Source organism: Leucopleurus acutus (genome assembly GCF_964270905.1).
Source record: "Leucopleurus acutus genome assembly, chromosome: 16".
Lineage (NCBI taxonomy): Eukaryota > Metazoa > Chordata > Mammalia > Artiodactyla > Delphinidae > Leucopleurus > Leucopleurus acutus.
This window is the reverse complement of record NC_139158.1, coordinates 75,677,817-75,698,770: the sequence shown is the minus strand read 5'-3', so window position 1 is coordinate 75,698,770 and position 20,954 is coordinate 75,677,817. Positions and strand designations below refer to the sequence as shown.

Genomic DNA, 20,954 nt, shown 5'->3' with positions numbered 1-20,954 from the left:
AATCCAAAAATACACGTAAAGCTAAGGCCCATATTACAGCATTAACTGCTCATTAACAGACACCTAAAAACACTGGGCACAGGAGAGAAATACATTATCAAGCTAAAAATATATGATGGCTATTTTTGCACAAACAGAATAGATGTTTACTAAGTAGAGCACCTACTGTATGCTAGGCACACAGGATAGATAGAAAGTTATCCTTTCTTGCCTCCTAGACTTTGCAGTGATGCCAAAGACTCACCCTCCAAGTAGCTAACTGCTACCTATCCCGCACCTCAGCCTAGATATCACTTGCTAGAGAAAGCTGAGGGTTACAGGATGGATCAGCGCCCCTCCTCTGGGCTGGCACAGAATCCTCACATTCATTCACACAACAGTATTTACTGGGAAGCTGTTACATACTGGGCGCTCCTGCAAACCCTAGGAGCACAGCAATGAAGACCACGGACCAGTCAGCATCTTCACAGAAATGGACATTCAACAAGAGTAGTTACACATCACTCTTGGGAGAAATACAGTGCTGAAAACACACACACACACACGGGTCCTGACCAAGCCAGAGGCACTGGGAATTAAAAAGCATTTCCGGATTTCCCTGGTGGCGCAGTGGTTGGGAGTCTGCCTGCCAGTGCGGGGGACACCCTGCTCCGGGAGGATCCCACATGCCGCGGAGCAGCTGGGCCCTAGCGCCACAACTGCTGGGGCTTGCGTGCCTGGAGCCCGTGCTCCGCAACAAGAGAAGCCACCACAGTGGGAAGCCCGCGCACCACAACGGGGAGCGGCCCCCGCTCGCCGCAACTAGAGGAAGCCCGTGTGCAGCAACTAAGACCCAATGCAGGCAAAAATACATAAATTTATTTTTAAAAAAAAAGCATTTCCTATGAGTCATCCACCATGCTAGACTCTTGGAATGCAACCGCAAGTAAGACTAATAAGACTGTCCCAGAGCTGTTCCCAAAACACTCTCCTAATGGAGCACCTGGCAGATTGTTAACAGCTGCCTGTGTCCCTGGCAGTATTTCTATGAAGGCAGGATCTGTGCGGGGTCTATCAAATACACCCAGGTTTCACACCAAGACCTAGCAGAACATGCCGTCAATAAATGTTGTCTGAGCTCATCTTTGCCCTCAAGAATTTCAACCTAGGAAAAGAAAAAAGGAGTTTGCTACCTTTTCTTTAGTAAGAGGAGTTCTATATCAAGTTAGGGTAAAATTTTTTCTGAAAACACCAACAAACTAAACTATTTTTCATTTAAAAATATCGAAACCTACCTAATGCTTGACAAACAGTATCTGGTTCATAGACTAAATAACCTGAAGTACAACTCAGAGTGTTTACCACCCCTGTAGTCTGAGATTAGATACTTATAGTCTGTACACCAGGGAAACGGCCTACCTTTCATAATATATTCATTTTCTGAAGAGCCAGGAAGTGTGAGAGCTTTGAAAAGGTTTGTTAGCAGAATCTCAACAAACGGTGCGATTTCTGCAGCTGTAAAGCTATAGATGAAAAAACAGCTTTCAGTCACTACCAACTCTTGAGCTTGTCACTTTGGAACACCCTTCGCAACTACTAAATCACACTTCTTGGCATAAAAGTGAGCCATCTCCCACCACTGACAGTCGGAAGATAGCTTAGGAAAATATTGCTTTTATAAGTGCTCATGTTAAGTTCCTAAGAAGGCATATCTGGGACCAAACACAATTAAGCAAACCCAGCAAACCCAACATTGTCTACGGCTGTTGAGGTCATCCCTGGTTCACATCTGTCACCATCGAGAACAGAGCCCGGCCTCCCAGTCAGCTGGCTTTCCTGGAGGCGGAGCAAGTTCGGAAACGTTTTCTGCATAAATCCTGGGCCTGGAGACAGGCACTGGCTTAACTCGCCTAAAGGATAACCTTCCAACCCTTAACTGGCCACTGTACATATCTGTACTTCAAGTTCTTGATGAAGGAAAGAACCTAGAATGTTTTCCATCTCTTACCCAAAGCTGTTTCAAGAAATAACACTGTTGAAGAAAAGGCCTGAAAGACATGCAGACCACCCAATCCTCTGCATTTTATCCTTGGATTAGGCCACAACAGCTACTGCCTTGGACCCTAGAGAATTACTTTCACTCAGCTGTGTCATGTCTCAGCGCTAAATAAGATCACAAAAACAGCCAGGTGAAAATAACTCTGTTGCATGATGTTGCTATGAACAGGGCTACTCCACTGTATTCCCTTAACAAAGGCCCACTTCTGAATAACTTTTAATTTTAATCTCATGGACATTGTGGACATTTTAACTCACCAAGTTTCTCTCTGCCTTGGCCGCTAGAGGACTCCACATAAAATCCACAAGTTTCTTTCTTTACCTACTGTACAGGATCCTCTGACACACTTCTGTTTATTAACCTCACACCCCAGTTATTTTCCTTTGCTCCAATTTCCTCCATTTAACTTTATTGTCAGAATGTGTCTACTCTGGCATGCAGTCTCAAATCCTTTTGGAATGAGGCACAGTATAAATGAGTAAAATACACACATTTATTTTTTTAACTACTAATGAAATTATGAATATACTGAGATATCTTTGACGAGTACAGAATGGTCTTCACCCCGAGATGAAAAAATACATTGCATCAAATACTTACAGAGCAGCATTGTTAGGCCCCCTCATAGTAAACATTCTCTCAAGAGCATGTGCTGCATAAGTATGAACAACAGTACTTTCAGCTTGAAGATGATTAATTAAGAGAGGAATAGAGACTAAAAGATGCTCTTTTGGTACCTGAAAAAAACAATATACATGCTGTAACTCACTGATACTATCTCGAGTAAAAGACAGCTCTAAGAGAGTGACTTGCTGATTCTAAAAAGTGTTTTTTTTTTTCAGCCACTATTACAATGGAGATGATACAGGTGAAAAAATCAAAACTTCTACCTTCACATAATGGTTCAGCTCACACTCACTTTTCCAATTCTCTTTCTCTGAGCATAAAACCATGGTTAGGGTAAAATAATAATATCATGGAGAAGCAGAGATTTCATTAATCTTAGAACCATACTTTTCACTAGCAAGTATTTCTTAGAAAAGTCATTCAAGCTCTTTGTGCCTCATTTTCTCCTCTTAAAAGGGGGGGGGGAATGGCATAAACATAAGCATACTAATCTTCACTAAAAACCTCTAAAACTTTAGCATATCCTTTAATCTTTAAAACAGAACAGCTTCACAAGGTTGCATGTAACCCTGGTAGATACCTGTCAAAGACACATAAAAAGTATAAATCAAGAAACTGAAGAATCATCCACAGGAAATAAACTGTGGCATGTTCTTATGATAGAATACTACACAGCTTACCACAAAAAAAAAAAAGAATACTACACAGCTATTAAAAATGAACTCTAACACATCTACTAAAAACAACGTTAAGCACAAAAGAAAACTAGATATGTAGACCAATACGTATAGTAGGGTATCATTTAAATAAATAAAAAACTTAAACCTACGTAATACTATAGAATTTTTGTGGAAACAAACGTGTAAAGCCATAAATAATCACTTACACTGAATTCATTCATTATCTCTGGGGAGAAAGAGAATAGAATGGGAATGGGGAGGGCGTGCCCTGCGTCCCTCCACTGTGTGTGCAGGTTTAAGTAATTATGGCCTGGAGTTAAGATTTGTGGTGGTTATGTATCATTAAATTATTCTCTATTCCTGCTTGTGTGTTTAAAATAATTTACAAGATGGCTGCAGGGTAATTTGGTGGAGGTACTGGAGGGAGTAAGACGAACTGTGCTGTTTTGTTTTCTGTGTCACTAAAATTAAAGTGACAGTGTTAAGAATCAGAAGGATTATATAACTAAACAGCAAAAACAATCCAATTAACTCAGCAGAGGAGCTGAATAATATTTTCTTTCTTTTTTGGCCACACTGCATGGCTTGCAGGATCTTAGTTCCCTGACCAGGGACTGAACCCAGGCCCCAGCAGTGAAAGCGCTGAATCCTAACCACTGGACCACCAGGGAATTCCCCTGAACATTTTCCCAAAGAAGACACAGAGATGGCTACAGGCACCCGCAAGCTCACAGGCAGCATTAACAATGGCCAAGATTTGGAAGCAACTTAAGTGTCCATCAGTGGATGAATGGATAAAGAAAGTGTGGAGTGCACACGTGCACACACACACACACAGATGGAATGTTATTCAGCCATAAAAAAAGAAAATCTTGCCATTTGCGACAACGTGTATGGACCTTAAGGGCATTATACTAAGTGAAATAGAGAAAGACAAACACCATGTATCTCACACGTGGAACCTTAAAAAACAAAACAGGAAAAAAAAAAACAAAAAAAACACCAGAAAAACAAACTCCTAAGGAGCACAGATTGGTGGTTGCCAGAGGCGGGGAGTGGATGAAATGGGTGACAGGGGTCAAAAGGTAAAAACTTCCAGTTACAAAACAAGTCATGAGGATGCAATGTACAGTAACTACAGTTACTTCTATACTGCATATAGAGAACAGATCTCAGAAGTTCTCATCAACAGAAAAAAAATTCTGTCAATGTGTATAGTGACATGTTAACTAGATTTACTGTTATCATTTCACAATACATACAAATATGAATCATTATGTTGTATACCTGAAATTAATGTCAATTATTTCTCAATTAAAAAAAAAAGACGAGGCTCACTCAGGGAAGAGTAGATTGGAGTCTCCCCACTCTGGGGGGTGTCTGCTCATTGACAGGCACTAGGTGGTGGAGTTTTTCTCTTTCATTCTCTTTGCTGAGCCCCAATAACTGAATGTGTGTAAGTCAAATGAGGTGGGATTCCATCATAAGCATTAACACTGTACTTGACAAACAGTAAAAACTTAGTGAATGTAAGCTACACTCTTTCTCCATCACAGCTAACTGTAAAAATGGTATTCAGCCCTGAAGTAGATAGAACTAATAGAATTTATCTGTCTTCCCTGGGGGGTGGCTGTTAATAAATTTCTATGTTGTGATCTTCAAACAGACAACAGCAGATAACTTAATGGTGGAATAATCGGTGGTTTAAAAATGCCCACTGCATTTCCAACATAGGAAACGGAGTACTCCGGCACAAGGGGCAGCCCCAGGTGTGGGTCTGTTTTCCTTTCTCTGGTCGAGAGTGCTACAGTTGGCTGGAGCCTGAACGTGATTGATCAAAATGGGGAATGATATGAAGATAAAGTTTTATAAAGGAGATTTATGTTGTAAAACTAGATACTTCAGGATCCACAAATTCTTATTCACGGTTCAAACTATTTGGAAAATATATGAATCAAGAAATGAAAAATGTGAAGGGTATTTTGATTCTGAACATGTTTGGGGAGCTGTTGTGAAGAGCTTTAACAAGGAAAGGGTTGTGACCAAAAGACTCCATCAGTGACTTGAGGGGGTGGATCCAGAGTCTCAGTGAACTTGCTGGACTGACTTTTAGCTTTTATTGGTCCAGTGGAATCAATAAAATTGATCGTGCCTGAGAAATATATAGGTAGATGAAATAATATATCTTCTACCATTAAAAAATAATAATAATCACAAGGAAATTACATGTTTTCTAAAAATTAAGACCAACAATCAGATGGAAATATGGACAAAAAATATGAATAGATAGTTCGCAGAAATGAAAATGGCCCTTTAAATGGAAAGATGCAGGGGGGGGAGATAAATTGGAAGACTGGCACTGACATATACACACTACTATATATAACACAGATAACTAATAAGGAACTCCTGTATAGCACAGAGTACTCTACTTAATACTCTGTAATGGCTTATATGGGAAAAGAATCTAAAGGATGGATATATGTGTAACTGATTCACTCTGCTGTACACCTGAAACTTAACACAGAATTGTAAATCAACTATACTCCAATAAAAACTAAGAATACATAAATAAACGGCAAGATAAGCTTTTAAACTCTAAGAAAAATACAAAGTAAAACTACAATAAGATACCATTTCACATCTGTGAGTTTGGCAAAATGGCAAAATTCCAACATCTTTGGGGAAATACGTGCTTTTTTTTTTTAAATGCAACATGATACAACCCCTGTGGAGATTTGGCAAGATCTGGCAAAATTACATGTAAGTTTACCCTCTAATCTAGTAACGTCACTTCTAGGAATCTATCTCAAAGTTACAATGGCAAAAACACTATGTGACACATACAAAGCTATTGTTTCAAATAATTAGCATTATTTAAAATAGTGGAAGTTAGAAAACACCCAGAACATCTACCTCTTGGGGGACTGGTTGAGTAAACCACAGGAGAGCCACCCAGAGTACTATGCTATTTAAATTAAAAAAAAAAAAAAAAAGAGGGAACTGTGTAAATACTACCATGGAATGACATCCAGGATTTACTAAGTGAAAAAAAGCAAGGTGTCAGAATTCCCTGGTGGTCCAGTGGTTAGGACTCCAAGTTTTCACTGCCATGGGCCCGGGTTCAATCCCTGGTTGGGGAACTAAGATCCTGTAAACCACGTGGTACGGCCAAAAAAGAAAAAAAACCAAAGGGATAAACAGCGTGTTTAGCATACTCTCTTCTGTGTAGGAGGAGGGGAAATAGATAAATATATCTAGGACAGTATTAGGGTATATTTTTAAAATTAACTAATGGAAACATAAACCAAAACTTGGTAAAAAATGGTTACTTTTGGGACGAGAGAAGGAACAGGGAGGAAAGCTAGACCTTTCTGAATGCACCATGCCTGACTTTGGAGGTGTGTAAAGTAACCTTTCTCATGCCCCTCCGAATAAAACAAAACCCCACAAACAGAAGAATCTAATTATTTATCAAGTTAATGGCAAAAATGCACAAAGAATAATTTCAAGTTGCTTTAAACATAGTATTTCTTGACTATACATGCCTAATAGGATAATATACGAAGGATATAAAAAACACAAAGAAATCAAACAGCATTCAGCACCGTTACTTTAGTAATAATATTGGTATTATTTACTTTCTGGCTCTCTCCTATGAAAAAGCCTAAAACCAATTTCCATAGCACCTAGATTATAGTCTCTAAATAAAATTTCCCACCTTCAAGTGTGGCTAGTTCAGGTCTGGGGCAGGAAATGTACAAGATGAACATGGAATATTCTGTCATATATGAAAGAAGGGAAGCTGTTAAAGGCTACTAAGTGTGTCAAGGGGACACAGGAACCTACATAATGGGGCTCCTACTGGCCAAAGAAGGAACAACTAGAGAGTCAAAAAATCACTCACTTGTCCTCTGGAGGCTGGTAAGGCACTTAAACTCATTACTCTGAACTGACACAGGAAAAACACACAAACATTTACCCTGTTTTTCCCATACAAATTGGTAATTAAATAATCTATGAGGCAGTGGTGTTGGTAATTAAATAATCTATGAGGCAGTGGTGTTGGTTGTACAAAAGAATAAACATACTAAAAACCACACAAGTATACACTTAAAAATGGTGAATATTATATTAGGTTACCTATATCTCAATTAAAAAATGTGTCAATGATCACTCTTAACATCACTGAAAGTGGATGAGACAATGTACGTGTCCTAGTGAAATGAAGCAAAGTATACCAGTGACAAACTCTCGCCACCCCCCACCTACCAGAGGAATAAAATCTAATCAAGCCTCCAGATTTACCAATTTAGAGATACAGGGAACAGAGGAACAAGAGGTAAATCATACCTCTGAGGATGCAATCAGCCAGAACTAGAATGAGAAACTCTGCAAGGTAAATGATTGGTTTCTCCAAAAATTGACATGAATAAAGAAAGGGGAAGAAGGACCCCTCTGTTGTAAATTAGAAGACATGAGACATAATCAACCATAAGCAACGTGTAGACCTTGTTTGGATCCCAAATTTTAATAAAATCACTGTAAAACAGTATTTTAGAGAAACTGAGGAAAATTAATCATGATCTGGCATCCTCATTTTTTATTTTTTTATTTTTTTGAATTTTATTTTTTTATACAGCAGGTTCTTACTAGTTATCTATTTTATACATATTAGTGTATGTATGTCAATCCCAATCTCCCAGTTCATCCCACCCGCCCCACCCCTGCTTTCCCCCCTTGGTGTTCATACATTTGTTCTCTACATGTCTCTCTATTTCTGCCTTGCAAACCGGTTCATTTGTACTATTTTTCTGGATTCCACATTTATGCGTTAAAATACAATATTTGTTTTTCTCTTCCTGACTTACTTCACTCTGTATGACAGTCTCTACTGGCATCCTAAGTTCAAGGAGTTATTGTTAATTTTGTTAGATGTGGATATCGAATGATTGCACAGAAGGGAAGAGAAGCCAGTATACAATAAAACTCTTAAGAGATTAAGTGGCATATAACATATAAATGAAAAGCAACTTACTTGATTCCTAAAAATCATAATGTATTTGATACCATCAGCTTTAAGAACAGGAAATTCATTCACTATATATAAAAAAAAAAAGTCACAGTTATTTTAGTGCTAAGGACTGTTAACTCCCAAACTAGTGACAACATTATCAGATTTTAAAAACATGGTTCTGGTAAACAAAATGTCAAGTAATTAAAGCTTAATTATATAATGATCTACTACACAGCTATTAATACTGGTAAGTTTATAAATAATCTTATTTTTCCCCCTTACCTTTAAGTTTCATTACAAATGAACGTGTGTTACTTATGTAATTGAACAAAAATGATTTGGACCATGAAATAACAGTAGTATCTTCTTCCAAAATTGAAGCTATTCTGAATCAAGAGCAAGTCTCTCTAGAGGAGCTTGCACTAGTAGTGGGAAGTAAGTTAGTGAAAGGGATAAAATATCGGCCAATTGTTAAAAGTTCCTGAAGCTGAATGATAGTAACATGGAAGTTCTTTATAATATTATCCCTACCTATTAGTGTATTTAAATTTTCCACAAAGTTTTAGAAGAATATCTCTTGATCAACATATTTTTGTAAACATATGAAAATATCCTTAGTATTTATTAGTTTCAAGTACTTTAAATTTACTTCAATTTTTAAGAGTTCATTTTTTTTTTAGTTTTATTGGGTTAGCCAATAAGTTCGTTCGTCCCTTAACATATTTTGGACAAACCCAAACGAACTTTTTGGCCAACCCAATATTTTATTTTTATTTTCTTTTTCGCCATGTAGCTTGTGGGATCTTAGTTCCTTGGCCAGGGATTGAACCCCGGCAGTGAAGCACGGAGTCCCAACCACAGGACTGCCAGGGAATTCCCAAGAGTTCATTTTTTAAATAATTAATTAATTATTTTTGGCTGCATTGGGTCTTTGTTGCTGCACGCGGGCTTTCTCTAGTTGCGGTGAGCGGGGGCTACTCTTCGTTGTGGTGCATGCGTTTCTCATTGTAGTGGCTTCTCGTTGCGGAGCATGGGCTCTCGGCATGAGGGCTTCAGTAGTTGTGGCTCGTGGGCTCTAGAGCGCAGGCTCAGTAGTTGTGGCGCATGGGCTTAGCTGCTCCGGGGCATGTGGGATCTTCCCGGGTGAGGGCTCGAACCCGTGTCCCCTGCATTGGCAGGCGGATTCTTAACCACTGAACCACCAGGGAAGTCCCCCAAGAGTTCATTTTTTAAATGAGAAGGAAAACAAAAACCAAAGTATAATTTCTAGTGCATTATTATATGTACATTAGAAATATACAGTGACAATTTAGTCTCACTTGTTCCTGTTTTCCTTCTACATAAGAGACATTTTCTTTATGGAAAGTTAATTTCACCTGGGCAAGATCTGGGGCAACCATTTGAGATTTTATCCAATAAAGTAACTGCAATAAGGATAGGAGCCACCACTTTCAGTATCATGGTGATATAGAGCTGTAACGGTACTCATTTTTTAGTTAAAAATAAAAATTGCAGGTGTAGGGACTTCCCTTGTGGTCCAGTGGCTAAGACTCTACGCTCCCAATGCAGGGGATGTGAGTTCGATCCCTGGTCAGGGAACTAGATCCCACATGCCACAACTAAAAGATCCCGCACACTGCAGCTAAGACCTGGTGCAGACAAATAAATAAATAAATAAATAAATAAATGTATTTTTAAATAACTGCAGGTATAGTGTAAGCTGTACTAAAAACATTTCACAAAACTCACCATTAGCTGCTTTTAAATCAGGGAGAATGTGATTCACAAAGAACTCAGTCAGGTTTACAAGTTCATTCGCTTGTGTAATTCCATGCTAAAAAACAAATTCATAACAGTGAAATAACATGAAAAATCTGTAATTATTTACCACACTGGAAATTTAGGCAGCTTTAGAAAACCAGGTTGAAGATGGAAATGAATACTTCAAAACACAAACTACTTACATATAAGACTATTCTAATAGATAATAAAGAAACTTCCCTAAATTAAAGAACAGCTAAATTTAAGTTTAGCACGTTTTATATACTGAGTCTCAGCTAAGGAAGCAAGTGTGGCATCTGTTGATATTTTGGTCCATAAGAAACTTAAGTGCTTAATACATCAGTATAAAGCCATCTTTGGAAACCATATGAATTCTAATCAGAACTGACACATTATCTAACAGAGTAGGCTATATAACCAGAAATATATCACTTCTTTTTGACTTCTGTGGTACCAACAACTATGTTTTAGAAATAAAAATATACTGAAAGGATTCACCTTCTGGGTTTGGGCTTTCGATGCCAAAGACGTCACCAGGTAAATGGCTGCATCTTTGTGTTTCCAGTTGACAGATGGATTTTTTGCATATTCCTGCAGCATGGAATTAACATAACCAGAGAAGATTCCTGTCACGGGTCCCTCAAAAAACTTGCATAATCCTCGTACTAGATCACAAGCAGCCCTGCGTCTAGTATCAATATCTACAAAATCAAAGGGAAATACATTATGGGAGAAAGAAACCACCACCAACCGACCAAGTTTATAAGAAAACAAATTGCCATCTGAGAGCTAACAGCAACAAAAACAATGAAAAAATTCCCCACAAATGTGAAATGAGAACGAAACTGAAAGACCACAGTAGTACGATAAACACTAATAAGTATATAAAAAAGAGAAGACAAGTAATTCTACATCTGATACTTTGATATAGCTCGTATAAAGAGCTGCTTTCTACCATGTACAAGTTAAAGAAGGAAAACAGTTCTCCAATGAAAGCCAGCTGAAATGACACACTTATCAGGACTCCCTCACCTCCCCGTATTTATTAGACAGAGAGCAACTTTAAAACTGGCTTGCTAAGAGACCAACAGCTAAAAACCAAAATACACACCAGATCCTTCCAAATCTCTTCTTATATACTCCTCAGAATTATCTTCAAAGGCTTCTTCATCAGCAGCTACAAAGCAAGATGACATTTCAGATCACCTCTTGAAAGACATGGCAAGTCATTCTACCTTTACAGTTGAGTGTGCAGAAGAGTATGTGGAATTGCCATGTTTTACAGCAAAGTGTTCTTTCCCAACAAATGACTACTTCATATACTCTTAATCATTACTTAGAGCAGCAAACGCTACCCTGAAAGATTAGGTAATAGGTAATGCATACAGCTGCAAGATAGGCTCACTTGTTCTAATGTGAACGTCCACAGAACTGGACTTCATCACCAACCTTCAAAAGTGTTGGGAGACCAATCTAGGGATGCCAACTTGTTATTCTGCCAGATAAGGACATTAAACAAACAACCTAACAACTACTATCACCATTATTTCATAAACAGTCATTTCAACACCAAAACAAGTAGGACAGACAGTATCAGATTAAAGATCTGTCCTTTACATACAGTTTTATGAAAAAAGGAAAGGAAATAAAACCCCACGTTACACTTTTATTTCCTCATTTTGTTCCTGAATGAATGATCTAATGACTGCTCTTCCCAACTGTCAGAAAGACATTTTGTACAAATACAAACTCTTAGGACTATTTTAACCTTAAGCACAAACTAGGTGGGCTTCAACTCTGTATTTAAAAGTCATCAATCACTTCTTGTCTCAAGTCAACTGTTCAAAAATAGCTTCTGCCTTGGTGAAATACTAAATCCAACAAAACTTAGACTGAATATGTTACAAAAAGCAACACAGAGAAGACTTCTTAAATTCTTAAATTTATACTAACATACTCTTTTAAAAAACAAGCTTTTAATTAATCTCCTGAAAAAGCTTTACACTTTGCCACAATTACCTCTAAATTCCATGTTAGGTACAATAACCTTTTCACAGATACTTGTCAGCGTGTTCTGGTCCTCAAATAGATTCTTATAATGAGGTCTCTCACAAACTGAAGCCAGAAACTGAATTGCATTACTTACCAACTGGAATAAAACACAAAAATAAGCATATTTTTAAGAGCAAATGGAACCATTTATTTCATGGGGGGGGGAGGGGATGTCTTAATTATTTGTCTCCACCATCACCTTACCAAGTCATATTTAACCTCTTGACCTGTTGTAACTAGTAAATTCCAGATGGCTGTGACAAAACGAGGCAGGTACCGCTGAAATTCTTCATCATATTTTTGTGCATAGAGTGCGGCATTATCACAAATCTGGGATTTTAAGAGCTCCAATAAGCCTGCTTCCTCTTCATCCTCACATAAGAGAAAACGGAAAACTCAAACATACAACTTCAACGCTATCATAAACATGGAGAGTAGCTGTAATTCCTGAACTCTTTAAAAATTTTACATCAAAGCCAAGTGCTGTGAACTACATCTACGCCACTGTAAATTTATTCACCTGGTCTATCAAACAAATACAAGACGAAATGCTTATTTATTAATCAATGAGAGCAATTCTCAAAAGTTTTCAAGTTAAATAAAGCCTTTTCAGGACTTCCCTGGTGGTCCAGTGGGTAAGACTCCGCGCTCCCAATGCAGGGGGCCTGGGTTTGATCCCCAGTTGGGGAACTAGATCCCACGTGCATGCCACAACCAAGAAGTCCATGTGCCTCAACTAAGACACGGCACTGCATGCATGCGTGAATAAATATTTTAAGTAAATAAACAAAGCTTTTTCTTCTGGTTGCTGAATTATAAAATATTTACATATTAAATCGAAAATAATACATTCCTACAAAAACCTGAGTAATAAAAATCATATCACATTTTCCTTTGTAACATAGTCTTGCTATCTCCCAAAAGGTTCCCATTTCAAATATATTAAAATGTGTTCTCTTCCCAATAAGCTAATGCTATAACATTCTCACAAATAATATTCTGGTTATAAAATGTTGAACAACCTAAAGCAGGGGTTAACCTGCTGCCTAATTTCTGAAGTTTTATTAAAACCCAGTCACACACATTCTTTGTTTTCATTTATACAATTTATAGTATTGCCTATGGCTGCTTTCAACTACAACTGCAGAGTGGAGTATATAGCCCACAAAGCCAAATATATTTACTACCCGGACCTTTATAGGAAAAGCTTGCCAACCCCACCTGAAACCATGACAGTGACTGATATAATAATGCTTACTACATATAACAGCAATCACAAATACTTTTTGAGCTATATTATGTGCCAAAGAACTCAAATTGAGAAGAGATAAAAGAACAGCTCCTCAAGGCATAAATATAAGGGATGTCACACAGTGAGATGACGCATTTAAATGGGCAAACAATTCCCTTAAGAATCCTAAGTGAAAAACTTCCTTTAGACTTAAGTGTAAAGACAAGCTTTGTTTTCTGAGGGAGTGGTTTCTTCCTAGTGGACTGAAGGAGTTATTTTATTGGAACTCTATTTTTTTTTTGGTTGCTTCTTGTTGTGTAAAAATCTCACACAAAATTTGCTGTACACCCACAGTAATGATTCTCCCTCTGAGTGCCACCCAAACAGATCTGCATCACCAACTGTAATTTTTATCTGGTGTTGAAATATTCTTAATATTTTACTTTTTACGTTTTTTGTTTGAGAAAGAGGTAAATCATAAATATATTAATAAACAAGCAAATGAATAACACAGAGTGCTACATGTTGAAAGTACATATTACAAAACTCAGATCAGAAACTTTTACACATTACAAACTTTCATGTCCCCTCTTTCCCACACTGTAGATGACTTTTTCAAGAGGCCATTAGAGAGGTTTAAGTTTTCTTAGTATCTTCAATGACAAATGATTTTCTATTTCATAAAATGTTCACAATGTGAATACTCTTGAGGCCTTACTTTCAATAATGTAATAAAATAGCCTTATCTATAAATTGTGACTTAAGTCAGGACTACAAGAAGGGTAATTCTGCTCATTACAATTATCCTCCCTCCAATGTTCTGAGGGCACTCAAATAATTTTTTTAACATTAAAAAAATTGAGATATAATTGACATTTAACATATTTCAAATAATTCTTAAAAAAAGCTTACTTGGGAAATATTTTAAATAATACTTACATCAGTTTGCAGAAGCTTATTATCTAATGTCAAGAGGGTATGAAAATTGTTCATCCAAGTTTCCATATTATCTTCAAAAAATTCAGGGAGATCCTAAAGAATAAATGGTGACTTGAGACTTTTGGTTGAAGTAATTATTATATTTTAGTAAGTTTTCCCCACCACGCCAAATGTTTTCCACATGCCTATAGACTCCAGCTCACATTTCTCAGCTAAGTCAATGGATACCTATTTTGACAAGAATTCTCTGCTCCAGCTAGGTCTGACAGATGAGTAAACCATTCTGACTGTCTCAGTAAGCTTTCAACCACAAACGATGCCACCTGTTCCTGTCCCAATGTAAATCTACTTATTCCTTTAAGGTTCAGCTAAGACTGAAAACTTTCCTTACAAAACTCACTGCTTACCAATACATTCCTCTTCCTTTCTGAACTACTGCACTTACTGTAAGATGACCGCCGAGTCAGGCTTATTGTCTTATACAGTTACTGATTTCCTGTGGCACAATACTGCCCTCTTAATGAGGGATAAATCCAAGGGTAAAGATTATGCCTCCCTTCCTATCAGGCTTCCATGACTAACAAGTTATTAATCACCTCATTCTACCTGACTTCTAGGAAGCAGAACTCAAAATAAGGTATACAAGAACCCAGTGGTATCCTTAAGAATTTCTCATATTGCTGTCTAGCTGCACACTGAAGGTATGCCATTTTGGGCTGTTCATCTCATATTCATTCTACCTATTCCTTTTGAGGGATGCTCTCCCTACCACTGTGAGTACAATCACGTTGGGAGGATTAAGTCCAAGTACTTGGCTCTGGCTAGAGGCAACAAAAAAGCTACATCCTTTCTCTTGCATCTCAGTATAGGAGTCTGTACCAGTAAGACTCCCTTCTCATTCCTGGAGCCCTGAATCTTAAAGTAATAACTCAAGAACAGAAAGAATGACTGGAGACCACCACCTCAGTAGCAACCGGGTGACCAGGCATTTTCTGCTATAAGATCGTGGCTGTGTTTCCTCTCAAATGCCACTGGTTCTTACACCTTCCCAAGTCTGTTTCTTCAGTCTTTTGTCTCCCAGACATGCTTCCATTAAAAGCTATAAGCTTTGCTTCCATGACCTGGCTATTGTAAATAGTGCTGCAGTGAACATTGGGATACATGTGTCTTTTTGAATTATGGTCTTCTCTGGGTATATGCCCAGTAGTGGGATTGCTGGGTCATATGGTAGTTCTATTTTTAGTTTTTTAAGGAACCTCCATACTGTTCTCCATAGTGGCTGTATCAATTTACATTCCCACCAACAGTGCAAGAGGGTTCCCTTTTCTCCACACCCTCTCCAGCATTTGTTGTTTGTAGATTTTCTGATGATGCCCATTCTAACTGGTGTGAGGTGATATCTCATTGTAGTTTTTTGTGTGTTTTTTTTTTTTTTTTTTTTTTTTTGCTGTACGTGGGCCTCTCACTGTTGTGGCCTCTCCTGTTGTGGAGCACAGGCTCTGGATGCGCAGGCTCAGCGGCCATGGCTCACGGGCCCAGCCGCTCCGTGGCAGTGGGATCTTCCTGGACCGGGGCATGAACCCGTGTCCCCTGCATCAGCAGGCAGACTCTCAACCACTGCGCCACCAGGGAAGCCCTCACTGTAGTTTTGATTTTCATTTCTCTAATAATTATGGTGCTGAGCAGCTTTTCATGTGCTCCTTGGCCATCTGTATGTCTTCTTTGGAGAGATGTCTATTTAGGTTTTCTGCCCATTTTTGGATTGGGTTGTTTGTTTCTTTAATATTGAGCTGCATGAGCTGTTATATATTTTGGAGATTAATCCTTTGTCCGATGATTCGTTTGCGAATATTTTCTCCCATTCTGAGGGTTGTCTTTTCGTCTTGTTTATGGTTTCCTTTGCTGTGCAAAAGCTTTGAAGTTTCATTAGGTCCCATTAGTTTATTTTTGTTTTTATTTCCATTACTCTAGGAGATGGGTCAAAAAAGACCTTGCTGTGATTTATGTCAAAGAGTGTTCTTCCTATGTTTTCCTCTAAGAGTTTTATAGTGTCCAGTCTTACATTTAGGTCTCGAATCCATTTTGAGTTTATTTTTGTGTATGGTGTTAGGGAGTGTTCTAATTTCATTCTTTTACATGTAGCTGTCCAGTTTTCCCAGCACCACTTACTGAAGAGACTGTCTTTTCTCCATTGTATATCTTTGCCACCTTTGTCATAGATTAGTTGACCATAGGTGCGTGGGTTTATCTCTGGGCTATCTATCTTGTTCCATTGACCTATCTTTCTGTTTTTGTGCCAGTAGCATATTGTCTTGATTACTGTAGCTTTGTAGTATAGTCTGAAGTCAGGGAGTCCAATTGCCCATCGACAGACAAATGGATAAAGAAGTTGTGGTACATATATACAATGGAATATTACTCAACCATAAAAAGGAACGAAATTGAGTCATTTGTTGAGACGTGGATGGATCTAGAGACTGTCATACAGAGTGAAGTAAGTCAGAAAGAGAAAAACAAATATCGTATATTAACGCATGTATATGGAACCTAGAAAAATGGTACAGATGAACTGGTTTGCAGGGCAGAAGTTGAGACACAGATGTAGAGAACAAACGTATGGACACCAAGGGGGGAAAACCACGGTGGGGTGGGGATGGTGGTGTGCTGAATTGGGTGATTGGGATTGACATGTATACACTGTGTGTATAAAACTGATGACTAATAAGAACCTGCAGTATAAAAAAATAAACAAAAAAACTAATACTAAACTTTCTTTGGGTTATTTGTATGGAAATATGTTAATATAAATGTTTCAGACATTACATGAAATTTCTAAGAATCTTATACGTTCCGGTATAATGTTGTAAGTCATAATTCTAGTTATTACTTTAAAATGTATATCTCAGAAATAACTAAATTTCCTTGTCAACTGCATTATTATGAACTTCCATCAAAACTTTAACTGTGGTCATTTTTAAGTCTTTTGTCATTTACAGACAGTTCTGGGTGTACTCTGATGCTTTTGCAAAAATGTTCCTATAAGGGCGTCCCTGGTGGCACAGTGGGTGTGAGTCCACCTGCCGATACAAAGGACACAGGTTCGTGCCCCAGTCCAGGAAGATTCCACATGCTGTGGAGCGGCTGGGACCGTGAGCCATGGCCGCTGAGCCTGCGCATCCGGAGCCTGTGCTCCGCAACAGGAGAGGCCACAACAGTGAGAGGCCCGCGTACCACAAAAAAAAAAAAAAAGTTCCTATAAAAGGGTTTCATCTTCAAGGAATTCATGGAAAAGACTCTGACAAGTACAGGTTTCTGGTAACTGACTATACTACTGAACTGAATGAATAAGCATTTTCAGAACTCTAATGGAAAACTGATGAATTCATAAAGGTGCTAACAAAAGATCAAGATGAAAAAAAATTAATTACATGGGACTGAGTGAACTGATGAGGATGAAATTGTGACTTTCTGTTTGAATAAAAAAAAAAAATCCCACAAGGACTCAGAGGCAAAAAATATACAAATCAATTTTCACTGCAAAGTAAAGGAGCTGTTACAGTGGAGGATTACTGGACTGAATGTCAATATTATGACATAGTATGAGTGCGTTTCGTGTTTGGTAATTGCAATCATTGTTGCTTTTGTTGTGGCCATCCATTTACAATGCTTGGTGTCAGTTTATTTATCTCTTGTAAAAAAAAAAAAAAAGAATGGCGGGGAATCAGAACACAAGCAACCAATGTCTATTTTTTCAGGGTGAGGGGGGGAAAATCAATGCTAGCAAAGAAGTCTTTATCAAGTGAAAAACTTTATATATGACATCAAAGAATAAGAATCAAAAGCAAGAAATAAAACGAAACTTACCTGAAAGTTTAAACTGTAGAACAGTTTTGAGATTAGAATCAGGGAAGAAAACAGAATCCTCAGAGCAGAGGCATCATTTGCGTGGGTGCTGCAGAGTTCAATAGTGGCCTTGGAAAGGAATTTAGAAAGACGGTTTTAGTGTATTGTAAACCTTAGTGAAAAAGCCTTGTATTAGGCTGAAACTATTCATACATCTTCTCCAAAATTTGGCTTTTAAATAGTAGTATACAGTCATTTAGAATTTTTGAAAAAACACATTAAAATATATATTTTTAAGTTGTCCATCACAGCACTACTGTAAAGTCCAATATTAATATTTTGGACTAGATCCTTCTACTCTCCTCTGTGCATGTCTATAACTATATTACACAAAACTGTCTTTATATGCACTCATTAAATAATTCCCTGCCACCTGGCCTGTAGGTTGTTTGCAACTGTTTGTTATTCTAACTGCAATAAACAAGCTTATGTATAAAACTTTGGGCACACTTCTAGTTTTCTGAGTTTGAGATTCTAGAACTGTATTACCAGTAGAGAACAGTATGCTATGAGTAAGAGTTCTGGAAGCCAGATAGATCTGGATACAACCCAGACTCTGTTACTCATAATAAGCATGACTCTGAGTAAGTAATTTTACTGCGCCCCCATCTCCATATCTGTCTGTAATTAAGAATAATGCCTACCTCATAAAATATGAGAATAAAATGAGAAAATATACATAAAAGGTCCTTGTAATTTGTGCACACCTACAATGTAAAAGACACTCAACAAACGTTGCTAAGTATATCCCGGAGTTAGAAAATATGAATATTATGGTTTTCTCAATGAAATGTCAAACTCCAGAAAGCTAGTACCATTTATAACCCAATGGACAGGACACTAGTGTTCATTTCACTGGACTCTGGCTAAAACATTTTCCCCCCACCCGTCCCTCTCTGCTCCTGGCTAAAACTTTTAATGTCATTAAAAAGAAATAAAAATCTTTGCTAGTCCAATAGGTGAAAAATATTGACATTTTGTCCAATTTTATTTTTAAAAATAAAAATGTACTATCAGTAAGATATCCTAACCATCAAAAATCCTGTGCATACTCTGTAATTTAGAAAGTTGTGATTATCACACAACTTTCCTTTCTGAAAACAGGAAATGAGCAGCTTTTCTCAAGTTAGCAAAACTAGGTTTGAGGCCTGGCTCTCTTTTTTATTAGCTGTGTGATACCGAACCCTCCACTTTCCTTATCTGGAAAAAAAGGTTAACAATACTTCTCTTTCGATCTTAAACAAGTTTCAGAAAGATATCTAGGAAAGTTCCTTATGTGCTATAAGATGATGTACGGATATATAAATTAAACTCCATAAACAGTCAAATCAAAATACAGATCCATTCCTTTAGAGACACATACTCAAATACTTGAGTGAAATAATAAGACGCCTGGGATTTGCTTTTAACTATTCGTACGAAATCAAAGGGAGAGAACAAATTAAAAAGAAATAAAATTCTAGTAACCATTAAACTTGTGTAGTCAATACATGGGATTTCATTCTACCAGCTTCTCTATTTTGGTGTAGATTTGAAATTTTTCAAAAGAAATGCTGCTCTAAACCATTACCTATCAAATACACTTTCAAAGCAATCTCTTAAACAAAATTTATACAAATATTCAAGCACTTTAAAATATTAAGTAATTTAATACCACCAAGATGTTATCACATACCTTAAACAGATTAGTCAAAGGCAAAGCAAAGGCATCCAGAACAAGTTTAATTTCAGTCCATAACTCATTTGACTTAAATTCATGGCGATATCTAGAAAATTAAGGTAAAAGAGGCAAATTTACAAATTTTGGTTAACTGACTTTAGGTCTTCAAGGCTAGATTAGAGAAAAATCTATGGCTAGATAGCTTTCTGAAATAAAAAGGGAATTCAAGCACAGTTTATCAAGACCAGGTATTTCACAAGTAATAGGGCAATATGAAATAAACATCCTACACTTAAGAAGAAACAAACACAATAATGAGAGGCTTATGCTCTTATTCTAGAATTATCATAAAAAAATGACATAATCACAAAAATATACACAAGCAAAAATATCTGAAACAAGTATTTTAAAAATATGAATTTATATATCAATACCTTTTAAATAAAGAATGTGCTGTACGAAGGACTCCATTAATAACATGGAAATCTCCACTCTGAAAGCGATTCACCATTTCTGTCAACAAGTCAGGCCATTTCTGAGGGAAATCTTCTCTGCCAATAATGCTAATGGCATCACTTAACTGTGGGGAGGAAAGAGACTAATTAGATTGAAAGCTCTACAAACAAGCCCACCTAACAAGCAGGGCCTCACATACCTGCTTCTGAATTTGCTCTGGGCTGCTAAGCATCAAGTGCACTATGTTAGCTTTAATGGCTGCTCGGTCGGCTTCGCAAATTTTATTTGGTTCATCTTCAACCTAAAAGCAAAACATTAATAAGCAAGTGACATAAATCCGTATCTATTACTGTACGGGTTTGTAGATAAAACAGAACCATTTCTCATTTCCTGGTTTCCTAAGAAAAAGAGAGGAAGGTAGGGCCTTCATTCTACATAAATGGGTCACAGATTCCTTTAATAATCTGATGGAAGCATTTTTCTGCAGAAAAATGTACCTTCCTTCCCAAATGCAAATATTTTACATACAAATTAAGGAGCTTCTCTGACTCCCTGATGCCAATTAAGAA

General features: G+C 37.5%; 1 protein-coding gene across 2 annotated transcripts in view; it reads right to left on the bottom strand.

The window, feature by feature from the left end:
* The window catches only part of CSE1L (chromosome segregation 1 like), a 42,536-nt gene that overhangs the window by 7,431 nt on the left and 14,151 nt on the right, over positions 1-20,954 (bottom strand). For both annotated transcript variants that reach the window (XM_082858091.1, XM_082858092.1), the window contains exons 4-16: positions 20,585-20,686; positions 20,364-20,509; positions 19,945-20,035; positions 18,231-18,338; positions 14,367-14,459; positions 12,401-12,568; positions 12,164-12,293; positions 11,256-11,321; positions 10,643-10,845; positions 10,112-10,196; positions 8,384-8,445; positions 2,639-2,775; positions 1,399-1,502 (exon numbers count right to left, since the gene is read on the bottom strand). In XM_082858091.1, the coding sequence (XP_082714217.1) occupies positions 1,399-1,502; positions 2,639-2,775; positions 8,384-8,445; positions 10,112-10,196; positions 10,643-10,845; positions 11,256-11,321; positions 12,164-12,293; positions 12,401-12,568; positions 14,367-14,459; positions 18,231-18,338; positions 19,945-20,035; positions 20,364-20,509; positions 20,585-20,686 (1,495 nt within the window). The remainder of the gene's footprint in view (positions 1-1,398; positions 1,503-2,638; positions 2,776-8,383; positions 8,446-10,111; positions 10,197-10,642; positions 10,846-11,255; positions 11,322-12,163; positions 12,294-12,400; positions 12,569-14,366; positions 14,460-18,230; positions 18,339-19,944; positions 20,036-20,363; positions 20,510-20,584; positions 20,687-20,954) is intronic.